Genomic DNA, 19,770 nt, shown 5'->3' with positions numbered 1-19,770 from the left:
TGAAAAATGTAGACCTTAAAAATAAGCGGACCAAAAAAAATAAAAAGTGGGTCATGAGGCAATACTCAATTCCTGTTACATAGTTCAGGTTACCTATCACCAAGGGAACCAAGCAGTAGGAGTGTAGGTGGGTGCTTCTAAATAGGAAAGTCTCCCTAGATTTTTTGGTTAGGGAGTTAAAGGTTTTCTGTCAGTTATTATAAAACCAACTGTTCCCAGGACCAGTTCCACCTTTTCTAGGCAAAGAATAGTCAAGCCAGTTTACAATCTTTGGCACAGAGTTAAAGAAGTTTCTTCCAGATGCAGTAGGAGTAGAGTGCAATCAGCTTCTTGACTACTTGGAGTCCAACAAGAGAAATCCTATCCTGACCTTGACCTCTTTAGGCCTTCCACCTCCTGGTTTCAATTATATCTGAGAGGAGGGTAAATGTTGCTGGTAGAGGTGTCACTGTCAAATGATCTAAATGCCCACCTTCAAGGGAAAGTAAAGCAAAGTTCATAAATAGCAAACAGGTTTGTCGACTAAAGTTCATGTAATCACACATTCTTTCTTCACTTATCTATTCAATGACTCAAATATTCCTGAATACCTACTAGGTGCCACACTGTGCTAAACAAATGATTCATTCCCTGCCCTCAGAGAGCTTTGTAGTCTGACAGGGAGATGTGATAAGTATGGTCATAGAATAAGCCAGCAGCGGTGGTACAGGAGAGGGACGAATGGATTATACCCTCAAGGGAGAAGACAGGCTTTAGAGTGGAGTCACTGCTTGAATGAGCTTGGAAAGCTATGAAGGAACTCCCCCAGGAAAATGGGAGAGCAGAATCTCTGGAAAGTTTTCCTAATAAAGACTACCCATAAAGCCATGACCATCAACTACCCTTCAGACACTCTGGTTTCCCCCAGACTAACACAGAAAACAAAAGATATGGTGAAGACCATCTACCTATAAGCTCCCTAATCAAGGAGTTGGTGTGATGTGCATGATGGCTCCTAAGTGATCATCCTAAGGACTGTCTGGAGTGAAAGAAATGCATTGGATTTACTAAGATCTTGTTCCAAAAGTGTAGTCTTGGAGAAGCTTGGTCCCCACTACAAGCTCTTGATCAGGTGGCTGGATACAGAAGGGACCGACAGTGTTGGGCTGCAGGAGAAGTGGCATTTGTAAGTGTGCTGGTATCTTGTGAAAGGAGGACATTAAAGCCAGGGGGATAGTACAAACAGGAGGTTCTAGGAGTGGTGCACTTTCCTCATCTTGCCAATACCAACAGACACACTGGCTCATTGTTATTAATAACATTTCAGGGACAGAGGGGTAGCATCAGGTGCTGGGGCTGGGGTGGAGAGCGTGCTGTGACTGGAGACATTAGAAGTAAGTGCCCAGTGCTTCTTGGACTGTCTGGACACTCTGAGGAGCCAACAGTCAAATCGGCATGAGAGAAAGATCCACAGGTAGAAAACATGGGATTAGGTGGAAGGCCAGAGTGAGGAGCTGGTTCTCTGGTCACAAGAATCCTGTTAACCCTATGAAATTCTCAAATGGGAATGAGTCCTGGGGGAAATGGATACTAAAAGTTGGTAGGGAATCGGAGGCAGTAAGAACATTATAGAAGGAATTTGAGACAAGTCATTCGGGACAAAGCCAGTGTGCAGTGGGTTTGGAAATGGTCAGGAAAGAGTAGAATGTTAAGTTTTCAGCCCACTCTTTCAATATTTCTGATGGGGAAAGGCAGACACGTTATCAGGCAGCCTGGAGAAGCACGTACTGGGTCAAAGACAGTTGTGATTTGTTTTGCTCTAAGAACAGAGGAGAAGCATTTTCTGCCAAGGACACGGACGAGCAGGCAGGGCAGAGAGGAGAGAAGAAACGATCAGAGGCACAAGAGGCTGCGGAACCAGACTAGGTCAGGAGGACAGGATCCCAAGTTAGCCTTGGCCCATGAAACAGAAGTTGAAAATGTTGGCTGTGAACACAGTTACATTTTGTGGTGAAGGGGAGGGAAGGGGAGAAGTTCATCTATGGGTGGCTATTTTTCCCCCAGCAAAGTAGGTGGTGACATCAGTTGAGAGGGGAGAATGCAGGGAGGAGTCTGGGATCCCCAAACACTGCTGCCCACCAGGGAGCTACCAATGGCTGTGCTGTTCTACATGACGCACGCACGAGCTTTTTAGCAAGCGGCCCCAGTATGATGTCACCTTGTTAAACCCTGCTGGGAAAAAGGCCTGAGGGCCTCTCCAAGAAGCTGACAGACAGGAGTCACAGGTGCCAGATGTCAGAGATGGTAGAATTCCAGCTCTTATACTGAAGAATAGGATGGTTGGGCATGTTGGGTACATTGACTAAAAACAGGATGTACCTATACAAAATTGCAAACAGCTAGAACCCTTGAGTAACCATACCCACTGTTATCCTCCTCGTGGTCTTGAAAAACTTCTCCACCAGAATCATGGTGGGCATGTGGCTCTGGAGTAACCAAAAGCTGCCAGTTATGGTCCAGATCATCACCACCATAACTAATGCTTATGATACATTTCCTAAGCACTTTACCTACATCGAATTATTTATCCATATTTTATGAATCCCAGGGAGGTTAAATCCATCATCTAAGGTCACATAGAGCAGAGACGTGAACCCAAGGAGCCAGACCCAGGGTGGGTGTGGTCAGCCAGTAGGAGAGACTTTCACAGAGGCTGCTGCTCACTTCTCTCCCTTGCACTGCATTCCAACCACAGTGCGAGGCGAGTCAAGGCCTAGAGCTAGGATGCCTGTGTGTCTGTTAATCCTTGGAGCCTGTAGCGCTTCTGGCCCAGGCTACTGGATCAACCATTTGAGTGCCAGAGGACACAGAGTGAAATCTCCCATTAGCAGCTTGAGTTCATCCCATATCCTACTCCAGAACGCAAGCTAACTGCATAGGGGAGCCACGGTAATTCCTTTTCCTTTGTGACTTTGGGCTGGAAGTTGGCTTAAACACTGAAAGTGCTAGAAGCCAGCAGCAGCATGAAGAGGCCGACAGTGGTGGTATTTCTGTTCCTGGGAAAATAAGCTCCGCTCAGAGGGCAGTGGGTGGGCCCCATAGACCCTGCCTGGAGCTATTTTTAGAGACTCTTTTCACAACGCTGTGGGTTGGAGCCACTGTTCTCAAAGCAGGGCAGGTGTGAGCTGTTTGTCAGTCAATCAGGAACCAAACAGCTGAGGGGCAGAGGCCCTCTGGATGCTTGTGGCAGGAGATTACCTTGTCCCTGGGCTCTGTTGGAGCTGGAGGAACAGCTCTGGCCTGCCTTCACTTAGCAGCCATGGCCAAGCTGGCCAGAGCCAGCAGCTGCTGGGGCCTCTGATTACTCACAGTGAGCCGGGACACAGCCGCCCCTCTTAGGTCTTTGGTTTGAGACCTGGCGTGGAATGCAGAAAGGAGTGGAGAGTCGTAGGAACCAATGGCCTGACATGTGCTGCTAGAAGAGAACCAAACTGGTGCCCCTGTTCCACTTTCAACCCCCGCCCTCTAATTCCTCATAATGGCCAGTAGTAGTTAATGGTTAGTGAAGGTTCCTCCCATGCATGGTACTATGCTAAGCATTCTACAGACATTATCTTACCTGACCCTGTATGTTGCAGGCACTGTATCTTCTTTATTTCATAGAGGAAGAAATGTAGGGCTTGAGGTAATCTACCTAAGATCACATAGCCAGTAAGTGTGGCAAAGCCAGATTCCAAACTTCAAACTGCACGTTCTTAATGACGATAGTACACACTATCTCCTCCCCCAAAGGCCACAGAACAACACCCCTTTTCCAAGCCCATGCTTCCCTTCTAGCTCTGTGCCTCCTTGGCCATAGACATCTCCCTCATCACCCCCACATTCAAAGCATTGGTCTTGCTCCGAGGCACTGACCTCTTAGACTGGTCAAAGGGTGACGGCTGCTAGCTTGTGCACCAGGCCACACCTCATACACCTTTCCTAGAGTCACCCCTTCTGCATGGGAAGATGAAGGAGACAGTGTTTCCACTGTCAAAACCCCTGGGCCAAGAGAAACCAGTTCTCCAAGCCACCTTGGCTTGAAGACGAGTGGGAAAAGAGGTGTGTGAGCCAAGCAGATGGAATGTACTAGATACCTATAGTGGAGGAGCCCACTACAGGGATGGGGCCAGCAAAGGAGTGCTGGAAAAAGGAGAGCCTCAATGGAGTCAAAGTGCGTGGCAATTAGGAGGATGCTGGGCACAAGCTCAGAAGAGGGAGGGAACACACTTGGGAGCTCAGAGTAGATACACATGATGAGACTGAAAAGGTAAGTTGAAGCCGAGTTGCAAAAAGTCTCAAAAGCCAACCAGGCAGGTGAGCCTGGGCTTTCATTTCCAGACTAACAGCAAGTCCTGGGGGCTTAGGATCAAGGTCACAGCATGAAGGCATTTTTTAAAGGAGATTTAAAAGAGAAGAATCTGGGGCACCTGGGTGGCTCAGTCGGTTGAACGTCCGACTTCGGCTCAGGTCATGATCTCACAGTCTGAGTTCGAGCCCCACATCGGGCTTTGTGCTGACAGCTCAGAGCCTGGAGTCTGCTTTGGATTCTGTGTCTCCTTCTCTCTCTGCCCCTCCCTTGCTCATGCTCTGTCTCTGTCTCAAAAATAAATAAAAACATTTTTAAAAATTTAAGAAAAAAAGAGAAGAATCTGTTTAGGGGGAGAGATAACTCTGGTCATGCTGTCTAGGTCATATCCAATACCCTATGCTTTGTTTTTTAATGATCCTTAACCCTCTACAAGTGGAAGAAAAATAATCTGTCTTACTAGGAGTCATCCTAGGGGTTTCTGAAATCCCCTTGTTTGACTTCCAGCTATGCACAGGAGCCAGTGTGCACAGCCTGGGTCTCAGGACAGAAAGGGCTCTCTTACATCGCAGCACATGCAAGATTGGTTCCTCTACAGACAGAACTTCTGCACGAGGTGTGCAGTTATATCCACTAAGACATTGAACATCACAGCTGGAAGACCTCCCGGTTAAAAAGCTTCATTTTGGATACAGGAAAAACAGACTAAGGGATGAGAAGCGTGCTTCTCACCTATTTCGCCCCAGGATCTTCAGTGAAGGCTTTTGAACGCTTAAGACAAAGGATACAAATCTTTGCCAAAATCTCTGGTCCCGTCAGCATGCTCTCTGCTGGCTGCAGCGCCCCCATCCCAAAGCTGAGCAGGGGCTGAGCACAGACAGGGTTTTCTGCTGGGTTCTAAACCAACAATTTTCTACATATTTGGCGAAAGAGAGGAGGCCAGAGAACTAGAGTGGAAGACAGAAAGCAGGGTACAAGGTCAGGCTGCACCACGAATATCTCTAACATTAATAATCATGAGGTCCTTAGCCTCTCCCGGGCTTTGTTAAATGGAGGGTTTGTACCAGTTGATCCCAACAAGCCCTCAAAGCTCTAGTCTTGTTTAGCTGCCTTGCAACACAGCTTGCCCTACGCCACACCACAGCTAGAGTTATCGCCTTAAAATACAAATTGGATCTGCCTGTGTCCCAGGTCATTTCCCTGCCACAAGTCCCCTGTCCTATGAACCACATCCCCCACAACCCTTACCCTTCACTGCCCTATGAGACCAGCATCTGCCAGCTCCCCCATCGCGGAGCTCAGCCACACTGGCTTTCTCTCAGTCTTGAAGCTTGCCTAAATCCTTCTTACTTTAGGACCTTTACACATACTAGCCTCTTTGCCTGGAATGTTCTTCATCCCATCTTCCACCTGAGTCACTCCTACTTTTCAGGTTTCGGTGACGGGCTCCTTGCTCGGAGGGCTGCCTCACTGCTCCTTCTCACTCATTCAAACCCCTCCATGGTGGCTAGTAGCAGTTTTCACAATTCTGTTCCTCAATGCACTTAATCTGTAACTTCAAGTTTATTTACTGGGATGGTTTAACCTCTGTCTCCCACATTGGATGGTGGATCCATAAGGGCAGAGACAGATTCTGCTTCGCTCACCACTGGACACCCAGTGCCCCCGTCTCTATAAATATTTGCGGAATGAGTGCTGAAGAGAGTGCACACAAAAGCTGCAGGCCCCGTGTGCAGGGGCTGGAGTCAGGGGCCTTCCAAGCTGGACACCTCCTGTCCCTTCTGCTCCTCCCTGCTTACAATGTCAAATCTCTCATCTGTCGGCTGCTTTCGCCTTTCCTGCTTCTGAGAAACACTCAGCCTCGGTGTGAAAAGAAACAAACAGACAACCATCTTCGCCAGTTTAAAGATGGTCACGAAGGAGTGAAGAGCCTGAATTCTGCGATCATTCATGCTACTCCAGCCCCGACATTCATTTCATTCATTCATTCGTTGCTCATGCCGCACTTGAGCTCGTCCCCCAAAGAAAGGGCATAAAGCTTGCAACCCAAACCCCTGGCTTCAGAGCATTCAGAAGAGAGCTCTCCCCAAGAGCCTGCCTCCGGAAACACAGAAGCTCTCCGGGCTGACAGCAATAACACCATCAGATAACATCAGAGCAGAGAAGTTCAACGAGGTCTGAATTCAGTGCACTGGAAAGGCGGCCGCTTCTCTGTGTCCTCAAACCGAAAGGCAGTAGGGACACCTTTTTCTGGTCACGGTGTTTGGAGCCTCCAAATGTTTAAGTGCCAAAGTTAAAATAACTTTCTTCACCCCATTCGTGCCTTTCTGTACAGAGACTCATTCACCAGAATGTCAGCGGAGAAACAAAGACAGCTGACTGTTTTCTCCCCTAGTGCCTATAATTAGATTCTCATGGAGAATTTGGCCACGACAGGGTTTTGCCGGACAAATACTACCCCCCCCCAACCCCCCTCCCAAGCATCTCTCTTGCCCTCATCTCCAGGGAGACCCAGATAAAGCAGCCAGTCACTTACCCTCTTCAGCCACGCAAAATGCTTGTAAACATCAATGTCCCCATCCATGCTGGGCACCCATGTCAGCAGTTAGATTCCTTGGTTGAAAAAGCCCTTTTTCTGGCCAGAGACCAAATTCTCTCCTCTTCCTTGTTTCTGCCCCCTCCCCCTGGGGACGTCAAGCTGTGTTCAAGTTTCCCCACTTCCCTGGCCTGCGTCCTTCAGCCTTTCCCTAAACAGTTTCAGATATACAACGGCTCCGACCGGACCGTGCCGCTCCGGTATCCTCCCCCTCCGCCCCCAGACACACACAGGCACCAGCTCTGGGATCCGGAGCCTGCAAAGCAATCAAACCTAGCAAAAAGGTAGGGAAAAAAGACAGAATTGGACAGGAGTTGTAAACACACACACACACACACACAGGAACATTCTTTTTGGTGATAATACCAGAGCCTGCCAGAGGGAAACAGTCCTGAAGAAAATTCCTCGTCTGGCTTCCCCTTTCTGCAGTGGCTGGAACTCATTACCGAGAGACCCCGATTTCCTGTCTCTGCTCCACTCTGCATTTACCCACAGGCTCCCAGCTGCTCTCAGTTTATTTGGGACTGGGGAGAAGACTAAAAATAAGTGCTGCTCTTGGAGGAGCTGCTGGTTCCCACACACAGCCTGACCCCCACCCTGAAGCCCACGCCTACCCCTTTTCCAGGCGGGCGTCGGGCTGGGCCCTGAAGAAAGCCTGTCATTTCCAAAAAAGAACACATTCAGAACCAGCTCCGCTCTGGGTTCCTGGCCCCACCGGGTGTCTGCTGTCCTTGGCGCTGGTGGCACCATCTGCCAGGGGCGAACCTCTGCTCCCCAGGAGACATCTGCCATCGGAGGAGCCTGGCCCGGTGCTGCTGTTGGCCACCACGACCAGGGCTCCCTGGGGCATGTTTAGCACCAGGATGGGTACAGTTCCCGTTAAGTCCCAGGCCTTGCTGGCTGTCCCCCACTCCAGACTAGCTGCCTCAGAAGCCAGAGAGGGGGGAAGGTGAGGCCACCGCATGTGTGTGCCCGTGAGATTTAGGGAGAGCTCTGGGTAGGAGCCCTGGGAAGGCAGTGGCTGACAGAGATGGGGAGCTGTCAGTCTTCCTTTGCTGGCCTTCCAGGCTGGCCTCCCCAGCACCACTCCCCACCCCACCCCCTGGGCTGCCCTCCACCTTCACACCCCACCCCCACACTCCTTTAAGAGCTCCCCTAAACACAGCTTCTCTCCCTTGCCTGGCCCTTAACATGCGGCCTCTGGCTAGGCCGATTATGAAAGCGGTCCTTGATGTGGGTGCAGTGGGAATGTGGTTACACGCAAGGCCCCTGAGCACTGCTGCCATAAACGACTTGCAGATGTACATCTTGTGATTGTGTGGGCCTTGCCGGTGCCCTCGCAGGTCACCAGGGGGGGTTCCTGGAACTGCCGGCCTGAAGAGAAGTCTCTGCTGGGGGTGGGCATGCCCCCTAGCATGGCCTCGGCACCCACCACTGCCCCCAAAAAGAACAGAAACTGGCCTGGCAGAGCAGTCCCCAGCAGGCTGGCCCAGTCACAGCAATCAGAGGCGGCGGGAGGGCTCTGGCCAGCAGCTGGCACGAGGGGAGGAGTAAATTCCTGGAGACACACCCAGATCAGAGGCTAGAAAGGAAAAGCAGGCTCTGCTGTCCACACACTGGGCTCTGGGCCCTCCTCGCCTCTGGCCCCACCTGGTTGAATTTCCCTGACCAGAACCAGGATAGGATGTGTTGGTGAAACACCTCTCTATGGTTTCAGGGGTAGGTGAGCTTCCCCCCACCCCACCAAAAGCCTCGGGAAGCTGAAGGAAGAATTCATTTGGTCAACACACATTTAACCAGCATCCAAGGTGAATGAAACCACCTTCCTGCCCTGAGTAAATACAGAATTACCACATGTATGTGGTTAAGGGGTTTCTGGGGCTCTAGGGAAACAGAGGCAAGAGTGGGTTTGGGGGGCTGGATGGGGAATGGTAGGGCACAGTCCCAGCCCCTGCTCCCCTTGGAGGGGGCTCAGGACCCTTCAGTAGATTCTGATGTGAGGAGGCAAGAAAGGACAAGGGAGCAAGGTGGTGGCCCCTTTCAACCTTGCTAGCTCCCACCTGCCCATGGGGGTTGGCTCGGGTCACACCCTTTCTCCACTTCACCACCTGCTCTCTTCTACTGTTGACAGGTCTGCGCACTGCACTGGACTGGAGAACGTGTGTCTGAGGCCTGACATGCTGCTGCTCTGACCTCCATGCCTGGGGCAGTTCTTGGCACACAGGAAGAACTTAAACATTCTTTGAGTGAAAGAGTGAGGCTCACACGGGAAGACTGGCACGATAAACCTAAAATTCTACTTGGAGAACATAAGTCTTGAAGGTGTGTTTCCCAAGGGTAAAGATGCTCCACTGAGAGGAAAAATAGGGCAGATTTCCATCTATTAGATCATCTCATGTGATGAATGTGGGGAGGGAGGGTAGAGAAAGGGAGAGAAGAGAAGGGAGGAATCCAAATCACAGCTAAATTCTTGACATATTTTTATGGTATCCTCAAGTAGTAATTCCTACCTCAGCCTTTAAAAATAAAGGTGTGTTTTATAAATCAATGCAAAATTCACAAAATAACACTCCAAAAGACCTAGGAGCAGGGCATGTGTTTGGCTGATGGGCTGAGTGAGACAGGACAGCAGAGCCATACGCACCTTTTTGCTCACTGACCGCAGGTGGCAGTTGGCCCAGGCATGGCCCGGTCATCCCGCTGGCAAGACAAACCCATGGCTGCAACACCCCCCTCAGAAGGCCATCCCGGCCAGGGGAATCTCACAGTGGTCCACAGGCAGGCTTAGGGGGGTTAGATAGGCCCCTGGAGAAGTTCGTAAAATGCATATGAAGTGCTATTTGGATGTTTAAGTCACTATTTTTCTGAAAACCTTATTTTCAGATTATCAAAATGATCTGTGACTCCCAAAGGGTTTCATCTGGCCTATGCAGTTACTCTGAAAGGTTTAGTCTTCCCTTAAAGGGGCATGTTTGTGTCGGGGGGGGGGGGGTGGGGTGGGGTGGGTAGGTCCTCCTTCCAGGATACCTCCTTAGACCCACTGCTGGAGAGTGCTCAGGACCCACAGGGGAGACACAAACAGGGGTCATTACAGCAACCCTAAAAGCCTTTGGGGCCTCCCAAAAGCAAGTCACCCACCAGCAGCCACACTCAGCTCATCATCGTGTAGAACATGAGGCAGCCAGCTGAGGGCAAAGAGCAGGACACGTGAGAGACTGACCATTTGGGGACTAAAAAGGCAGCTAAGAGGACACAGTGGTCAGGTTTGGACAGGGAAACTCACACAGCTTGTCCTCTTCCTCATCCCAGGGCCTCGAAGGGGACCCCACGAATGTCCCCTACATGCTAGAATCCCACATAGGCATGGGAATGACTGGGGATGGGTCCTGCGGTGTTGCTCCTCCTGGCCAGCTGCCTGGAGTCGGCAGCATCTGATCGGGCAGAACTGTGGATGGAGAGGGGTCTCGTGGGTCACCTGCATCCTGAACTCTAGCTCAGCCCTGAGCCTCAGGCTCTGGGCCATGGTAACAAGCGTCAGGATGCCCCTGGTATGCCAGACACAGGTTTGTGTTCCACAGGTACGTTGCACATGGAGCCTGCCACTGCGGAGTGGAGGTGGAGGAGCCCAGCCCGAGGACACCGCCTGTAAAGCAAGTCCTGCTTGTAAAACAGCATCGTGATCACCGCAGCCCAAGTCCCCATGGTTCACAGGCCTGGGAACCTACCTCCACAAGGAGTTAGGACCAGGATCGGCAGACTTTTCCTATAAAGGGCCAGATGGCAAATGTTCTAGGCTTTGTGGGCCATCTGGTCTCTGTTACACCCAAACTCAGCCTTTTGTAAGTGCAAGAGCAGTCACGGCTAACACATAAACCAAAGAGCGGGGCTATGTGGATGCTATTCATGGACACAGAAATTAGGATTTTAGGCCATTTTCGCATAAAAATATTCTTATGATTTCTCAATCATTGAAAAACATAAAAAATCATTCTTAGCTCATGGGGCATAAGAAATAGGCAGTGAGCCAAATGCACACCATCAGTTGCTGACCCCTGGCTAGGGCACTACCTCCCCGTCTGTAATGAATCACCTGGGTTGGAGGCTATTTCTTGTAAAAATGCAGATTCTGACCCAGGAGGTTGGAAACGGGACCTGAAACTGTGCATTATTAAGCAGCTCCCAGGGGATGCTCATATATGAGGAGCTCAGCACCATATTTGAATAGTCAGAGGTTAGGAAACCACTTTCAGAAGCACAAGGTATGTTTTTCTTAAAGCACAAGGTATTGAGCAAGTTTCCCCGGAAGTGTGAAGCCTCCAGAGCCTGTCTGCCTACCAGTGGTGCCTAAAAGGGCAGAAGGTTGCTGGTGGGTGTTTGCATGCTCAGACCCCAAGTCATGCTAACCTGGCAACATGGGCCACCACATCCCCTAGGTCTGAAGCAGGAAACTTGTAGGGAAGGATTTATGTGCTTTTTCACCAGTGTTTACACATTCATGGCCATTTATAAACATTGGTTCTTAGAGACTGAAATAGTTTCTTCAAGTCAGGTCTGCAAGGAGCCAGACATCTAGAATTTAGTAGGGTACAATTTACTTGGGGGAGGTCAGGGGTGGGGAGCCAAAACCCCAGGAAAGTTAAAACTGCTAAGTTTATAGTAGCTGAAAGATCCCCTCTCTGAGAAGCTATGCCAGGAAAAATGTATTAAAAAAAAAAAAATCCAAGGTACAGGTGGTTTCTCCAGGGCAGGGCCTGGCAACACAGGGCCAGGAAATGCCTCCTGGAATGGAGGGAGCCATCCTAATAACGCCCCAGCAAGAAGCGCTGCCCTTAAGGGGTCTGGAGGGTCTTCTTTTTGACAATGGAAGGCCAGGTCTATGCTCCCAGGACCAGCCCTCAGCCCTCCCATTTCCTCTCCCCCAACACAAAAAGCAGAGGCCTCTCTGGCTTGCCCTTTGTCTAGCAGGTTCCAAGGAAAATGGGAAAGAACTCCGCCAACTGATCCAGGTACACTGCCCACCAGTTTCATTAATGAAAGGAGCTTAGGCCATCTCTCTAATTGAAACAAAGCCATTTTTCCTTGTATAAAGCCTGTACCTTCTTCCTTGGGACTTGGGATTCAGACTTTCTAGCATTTATCCCTGACTCCCACCTAGTGGCTTTATCCAGTACTGCATAGGAACAAAGAACCAGACAGGCACTCGGGCCCTGCTCAGGGAAGGAGCCTCTTGGGAGGGAAGCACATGGGGGGGTGGGGCAGAGTGGTGCCGACAGCTAGGACTTTCAGCTCTCACTCAAAGGAAAGGCAAGAGACACACTGGGAACTGGTTCACATAAGCCATTCTTCCCACCACCACCACCCCCCACCCCCCGCCCACCTTGAAATACAAGCACAAAGTTTCCCCTTCACTCAAGATTCAGAGAAAAAGATTTCCCTATAAGACCCCTGAAACTTTCCAAAATGAAGAGGTCCAACACACATTTATCCTGATCCATCTTAGTTCTAGGCCCCCGGGTGGAGAATAAAGATCCAGAGACAAATCACCTGGCATAAGAAACAAGCTCACAGTTCGTAATTCAGAGAACAGCCTTTTCTCCCTACCTTTTCTTGTAACTCCTCTGGCTTTTCAGTATGGTAAACAGATTTGCCTCTTTGGCCAGAATGAAAGACTGCACACTGAATCTGGCAGGAATGACAGGGCTTTGTTTGAGGAGCTGGGAGCTGAGGAAGCCACCATCTGTGACAAGGCAGTGGAACGAGGAGGGGGGCAGCCATGTGCCCTCCTGGGCCCAGGCCACTTTGTTTCTTGAGAGACTAGTGAAGAAGGGACTTGAGGGCACCCAAAGCTACTGCAGGCTGTCAGAGGTGAGCACATGTCCTGGATTTCCCCTCATTTCCCTGCCATGACATTCCACTGCTTCTGGGAGGTCAGCTTCTACCAAGCCCAGACTGTGGGGCAGCTGCCCCTAGAGAAGCTCCCTAATCTGTTTCCACTTTGGAGACCACAAGGCCTAGGCTGTGAAGGCAATGACTGGTGCCTACCAAAAAGCCAGCGCTGGAATGCTTGGCCAGATCTTGCAGGCAGATTGTCAAAGCAGCGGTCACTTCCAGTAGGGAAAGAGTCCCAGAGGAGGGGAAAAGATTCATTCAAAGCCACATGCAAGTGGCAGAGTGCTGGCCTCTTGACTCATTCCTGCCTCCCATGACGTCTCACCCAAGTTCAGTGTTGCCCAAGCACGCTGACCAGGACACCTGTAACGTTGGGGAGAAAAGTCTGGGCTCCTGCTGGATGGCCAAGCCACTCTGTGAACCCTGCTTCCTTAGTGGGGCCTGGAGAACAATTCTGCTGTGGGTTCTCTGTCCACCTCCTCCCCTCACCCTGACCTGCCCTCACTCTACTGCTGCTGGGTTTGCCAGCCTTTCCTTAGACTTCACCCTGAGCCCCTAAAGCTCAGGTCTTTACCCTGGATTCCCATGACCCACATCCAAAGCCATTAAACAGCAGGACAGACCTAGCACTTTGTGAGAGGAGAAGAGGGGTAGGTACTGACCGGTTAGAGAAGTACCCAGAGCTGCTCCATCTGGAGACTCTGCTGGCTCTGATAGCTCTTGGGCCTTACCCAGGGACCAGAGTCACCACCTCGCTAGCTGGCTGTCCCCACTGGAAGTTGGAAGACTGGACCCTCTATGGGCTCCACCCTGCCAGTCCAGCCCTGGATCTACCCAACCAGCCTCTGCCCAACCAAGGCAAGCAGGTATAGAAGATTAGGGATACCCCTTCTAGACCATGGAAGAGCCTCACTCAAGGTATAGCCAGATTCCTGGAAGTGCCCATGGTGGCACCAGCTCCTGTGGTCAGGTCAGGGCCACTGATGAGCACTGGTCTCCTTTCTGGCCTTCAGGACCATCTGGTAGGAATGAGGAGCTCTTGACCAGAAATGGCCATGCTCTCCCTGAGGGCATCATCAGCACTTCACCACAGGCCTAGGAGGTGGCTGCAGGGAAATGAAGGAGTCAGCCCCTTGGTAGAACTCAGTTCCATTCCCAGCACAGGAGAGATGCCTCAGCCCTCCAGCCAGAGTCTCAGCTTCATCCTCTGCTAGTACGGACCCTGAGGTTGGCCCTATCTACCCAATGTGAGAGATGACATTTCATCTCCTAAGGTCATATCGTTCTGTTGTACCACAGCACAGGACAGCCCCGCAGAAGCTTCCCTGCCGGTCAGGCCCCAGTTTACCCTGAACCCCAGGACACTATCCCTACAAGAGGGCCTTACCAGAAGCTCTCAGGTACCCTACCAACTTTCTAGTGATAGGCCCCAAATTGAGACACAGATACTGCTTCCAGGGCAAGGGAATCTGGGCCCTTTGTTCCTTTCCTTATATTGAAGCCCCAGAGGGGGGCCCCAGCTTAGAGAGCCCCACATATACTCTTCTAGGCCTGGAGCCCACTTTTCCTCAATTTACTGCCTGCCAAGGAAGGGAAGACCCTGTTTTAGGCCCTAAATCTCTGGAAACTCACTCATAACCCAGCACTACTGAATCCTGGTCTTTAGGAGTCTGGCCTGTTTATAACTATCACTAGGCAGAGTCTGCTGCCAATCATTCTCTGTCCAGCCCACCAGCACCGGCAGGGGGAGGACCAGCCCCACTGTAAAGAAACACAGCTGCCTGTGATGCACTAGGACCAGGGGCACCTTCTCCACCTGAGACAAAGGCAGGGCCCAGACTCCTGTTATTTGCTTCTATTCTAACCACCAACCATTCTCCCACATCCACCTCTGCCTCTTCAGCGCCTGTTTTCCCTATGCACAGATGCCAACGTTGGTGTCTGAAGGTCCACAGTACAGAGGAGAGCATTTTTTTTTTCAACGTTTATTTATTTTTGGGACAGAGAGAGACAGAGCATGAATGGGGGAGGGGCAGAGAGAGAGGGAGACACAGAATCGGAAACAGGCTCCAGGCTCTGAGCCATCAGCCCAGAGCCTGACACGGGGCTCGAACTCACGGACCGCGAGATCGTGACCTGGCTGAAGTTGGACGCTTAACCGACTGTGCCACCCAGGCGCCCCGAGCATTTTTTTTTTTCTTTTTAATCGCATGGTCCTCTCACCACAGCTAACTGGCCCTTGGTGTGACCCAAGGGCAGCTAATCCACAGCTGTGCATAAATGAAAGGTCTTTAATTTCCATTTCTTTTGCACTTAACATCTCTTTGTAGGCCTGGGGAACTTAGCTCAAAAATTAGGAGCAGCCCAGGGCACCTGGGTGACTCAGTCAGTTAAGCATCCAACTCTGGACTTTGGCTCACATCATGATGTCACTGTTGGTGAGTTTGAGCCCCACATCGGGCTCTGTGCTGACAACACGGAGCCTGCTTGGGATTCTCTCTCTCCCTGCCCCTCCCCTGCTCACATTCTCACTCTCTCAATATAAAATAAACAAACTTAAAAATTAGGAGCAGACCAATTAGATTCTCTCTTCCAGGAAATGGAGTTCACACACACACACACACACACACACACACACACACACACAGCAGGATAGAGTGGGAAAGAAAGAAGGGGAGGTAATGAATGCAGGAGAGAAAACATGAAAAGAATTTGTCAACAAGAATAAAAATCAAATCTAAAGGCCATGTGGCAGTTGCTCTGGGCTGTCTTTCTAAGAGCCATTCATTCCCCCTCCTTCCTAGTATAGTTCCTTTCGGACAAAGGCTACCTACCACTACGGTGAATGAATGTGCCAATACTGATTTCCCAGCCTCCCTTGCAGCTAGGGCTTACACATGTGAACAGATCCAAACTTTGGGACTATATGGGAAGTCTGCTGCAGGGCTTCAGAGAAGATTTTCCTTCCTAATTGGCGGGGCAGGGGGTGGGGAGGGCGGGGAGTGGAAAAAAGGAAAGGACACGTCCTACCTCTGGACATGTGGCCTGGAGCTGCACTAGCCATCTTGTAACTGTTAGGTGATAGCCCTGAGGAAAAACCAACCCCCTAAGGATGTTGGGGCAGAAAGATGGAAAGAGCCAGGGCCCTTGAGGTCATCCCAGAACCACTGATTTGATCCTGGAACCACCCGTCTTCTGCCCATCTTGTTAGTGACATATAAACCTCCTTACTGTTTATGCCACTTCTCTGGAGAAGCAACACCAACTGCCAGAGAGGTCACGAGGCAGAACTGGACTATGCCAGGACAACATATGACAAAGCAGTAATGGAGGCATATGGCAAAGCCAGTTGACTAAAGAAGAGAATAGCACAAACACGAAGGGACACAGATATCCTGGATGACAAGGCATAAGCACTGCCTGCCTGACCCTTCAAGCTGCCTTATTAGTTCCAATTCTAAGCCACACATACTTTTCAATAATTTAAGTCCCTGTGGTTTATGGCAGTGTTTCTCAAACTGTAACGTGACTAGGAATCACTGGGAGATAGTTTGATGGGTATAGGTGCGGGGCTTCTGCCCTTTTATAAAAACACAAAGCAGCGAGCAAACGATCAGAGAGGGTGGCAAGGTTGCTGGTCCACAGACCACAGTTTAAATGGCAAAGTCTTCTGACTAATGGTACCCATCTAGAACCAATCCAAAATGTACCATTGAGTTTGTTCACTACTTTGGACTCTATTTCCACACAGGGAAGACCTACTATAGAATGTGTGTGTCCCCAGATTATAAAAGGACTTTAGGTCTGCAACATCTAATATACAGACAGGCGGTCTCTGCCCAGAATCAAAACTTAACATCCTGTGCTGGTATCCTGGAATGTTTATATGAACTTCTGACCTGCCGTGAAAGTACACCGTTCATAAGCTGCTGATGGGCCATAATTACTGTAGAAGACTGAACACAACAACTTTCAGGAAAACTCTCTTCAAAGGCAGGCATTCCCCCAACCACAATAACCCCAAAACAGATCTATAGATCTTAATATAAGTGGTTTTCAGCAACACATCTTGAAAAACTGATAACCATGTCGACTGTCTTTGGATCAGAAATATTTAAGAATCCTTTTTAGTAAGTTATCGAAGTTAGAATCCTATTTCACACCACACATTAAGAAATATTGCAGGTGAATTCAAGTGAACTCTAAGACACAAATCAAACCATGAACTTACTGGAGGAGGATACAGGTGAGTATTATTTGATCCAAGGTTAAAAAAGGCCTTTCCAGGGATAAAAGAAAAACAAGAAACCCAAACAGGAAAGATTGATAATTACAACCCTTTTAAAGTTTTGTCTCAAAAAGCACCACAAACAGCATTTAAAAAAAAAAAGTAAGAAAAATGCCACAAAGTGACCGCTCTTAAAAAGGTTAATATATAAGAAAAGCACTAAAATCCTCAAGGGGAGAGGGGAGAAGAACATAGAATATGAATAGATGAGGGTAGGGTAGGGAGATCCAAGGTGAACTCCGGGGTGTTGGCAAGAAAATATTAGAACTATTTTTCAACCTGTCCTTTAAAAATCTTTATATGGGGCTATGTTTTATAATTTACATACATTAGGAAAATACTGTGTATATAAATATGCATAAATGGAAAATGAATTTTTCCAGATAGGGGTAGGAGATCAAAACTTTGGATACCATATAAAAGAATACTAATAAATATAAAATGTTTAGCCTTCCACTAAGCAAAGAAATGCAAAGTGGTAAAAAGACACTTTTTCCTAAGAAATTAGTTCAGTTGATTTTTAAATCTTAGTGATTGTTGTTGATCAGGATGTACCTCAAGCCCTGCCAGTGAAAATATAAATGAGCAAAATCTTTCTGAAAAGTGGTTTGGGAAAAATGTGTCAAAGGCTTAAAGATATTAATACCCTTGGATTAGAGTTGCCAGATTTAGCAAACTGCATAGGACATACTTATTAAGAATTATCCATTGCTTATCTACAATTCAAGTTTAATGGAGTATCTTGTGTCTGTTTACTTTAGTTCCACCTTTAGGACTCTATCTTAAGGAAATATCTAGAGGTAAAAATTGTTCCTGGACATTCTCTGCAGCAGAGCTATATATTAGTGAAAGATTAAAAATAACCTAAATGTTAATATTAGAGAAATGGCCACATAAATTCAGGCACATCCATACAAAATACATAATCATTGTAAACTATACAGTGAAGAAAAGAACCAAGAGCTATTTTCTGTACTCTGGGAAGACTGGACTTTCCTGGGGAAGACACTCCAATGAATCTCTTGGTTATGTGATGGTAAGGTCCTGGGCAAGCTGAGAAGGGGCATTTAAAACAAGATGCTAAACTACCCTGCAGCCTGATGCAAGCAAGGGTTCAGGAAACCGTGGAGAAGGCTGTTTGGGAGTTTCCAAGGGGCCCCAGGCACATGCTGACAGGACAGCCCAGGGACAGAAAGAGTCAACAGGGACTTTAGGAGAATTGTGGCAGTGATATCCAACAACCAACATTTGGTTTTAAGTTTTGCTTTCAACACTGAAACATTCCACGTAGAAGCTCACCATCCCTTACCTACAATTCTGAAACCCCAACAGCTCTGAAAACCAAAAGGTTTGTTTTTAAAAAGATAATGTTGGTGCCATTATTTGGCAGTCTAACTGAAACTGAACTAGCAAAATATTTACAGTCTTTCTTTATCCCACTTCATGTGGACATTCAGGAGTTTCGCTGAAGAAATGTTAATGTGTTCCTGCTCCATATCTGCTAGAGATAGAATAGATTATACAGCAGATATACACCGTCTTACCCTTCTAAAGTTTAATAAGTCCTGACTTCTAAAATGCATCTGGGCCCAAGGGTTTCAGATGGAGGGGCTAAGGACCAGTAACTCTCTTGAGGCGTTATAAAGTTCCCCTTAAACATGGCAGCTAGAGTCAGTCAGGCTAGTGGGAACGGAGGGAGAGATGGGTGACCAAACCCGGGGAAAAATAGGCAAAAGACAGTCAGAGGGGATTGGAGAGAAGCCAGGCACAACCTCTAAGGCCAGAAGTTCAGGAACATCCAGAATTCCTGGTGGAACTTGAGGGAGGCAGAGACCCTTCTGCCCTGGGACAGGAGAGAGGAACCAAACTCCCAAAGCCCCCTGCAACTCCTGACTGACCACGGGCTGGAAAGGGTGAGTGGAGGAGCAGGTGTGGCCTTCTGTCCGGTAGTGGCACAAGTCTGAGAGCCCACCAAGGACTATCTTCCTTTGGGGACAACACGAGGCAATCTGCAAAGCTAGATGGTAACAGGCCCACCCCCAAGCCATCGCACAGCGTTTCTCACCCTCTTCCAGGCAGCACCTGGCTGTAGTTTCTATTGCTGCCTTAACAAATTACTACAAACCTTGTGGCTTCTACCAAGACAAACATACTGCCTTACATTTCTTAAGGTCAGAAGTCCCAAGTGGGGCTCACTGGGCTAAAGCAAGGTGCTGGTGGGAATGCTTTCTGTGTGGAGGCTCTAGGGGAGAGGCCACCTTGCCAGCCCCCAGCCCCTACCTGCGTCCCTTGGCTCCTGACGCTGCTCCCACCTAGAAAGGTCGGCTCACACCGCTCCCACACAGACTCTTCTGCTGCCTCCTTCCACTTATAAGGACGCCAGTGACTACATTGGGCCCACCTGTACAATCCACACTGCTTGCTCTTTGTTAAACTGTTAAACTCTGCTGATTAACCACATTAATTCCATCTGCTACCTTCTCCTTTGTCATGGAAGGTAATATTCACCGGTTCTGGCAATTAGCACAAAGATGTCTTTGGGAGGCCACTACTCTTCCTACCATACTGGTGTAGGTATGATACAGGACACCAGGCAGGCAGCCTACGTAATGAAAATCTTGAGTAACACATATGAATATAACAAATTCTTCAGTGTTCAGAGGAAGGCAC

At 49.0% G+C, this 19,770-nt stretch overlaps 1 protein-coding gene and 1 long non-coding RNA gene across 13 annotated transcripts in view; one reads left to right on the top strand and one right to left on the bottom strand.

Moving 5' to 3' along the window:
• Positions 1–19,770, bottom strand: part of PPFIBP2 (PPFIA binding protein 2) — a 144,418-nt gene that overhangs the window by 73,699 nt on the left and 50,949 nt on the right. For 2 of the 12 annotated variants that reach the window (XM_045484366.1, XM_045484368.1), the window contains exon 1: positions 6,864–7,240. The exons of 5 other annotated variants lie outside the window; for them this stretch is intronic. In XM_045484366.1, the coding sequence (XP_045340322.1) occupies positions 6,864–6,911 (48 nt within the window). In that variant the 5' untranslated portion in view covers positions 6,912–7,240. Of the gene's footprint in view, positions 1–6,863; positions 7,241–7,289; positions 7,814–19,770 lie in introns of those variants that run through there. 5 more of the 12 variants (XM_045484360.1, XM_045484357.1, XM_045484359.1 and 2 more) reach the window with 5 other exon arrangements.
• LOC123601321 lies at positions 8,083–12,122 on the top strand. Its single transcript, XR_006714051.1, has 3 exons — positions 8,083–8,731; positions 9,055–9,245; positions 10,502–12,122. It is a non-coding gene; the product is annotated as an uncharacterized LOC123601321 (long non-coding RNA).

Source organism: Leopardus geoffroyi, chromosome D1 (genome assembly GCF_018350155.1).
Source record: "Leopardus geoffroyi isolate Oge1 chromosome D1, O.geoffroyi_Oge1_pat1.0, whole genome shotgun sequence".
NCBI lineage: Eukaryota > Metazoa > Chordata > Mammalia > Carnivora > Felidae > Leopardus > Leopardus geoffroyi.
Note: the sequence above shows the minus strand (reverse complement) of the source record. Positions and strands in the feature narration are given on the sequence as shown.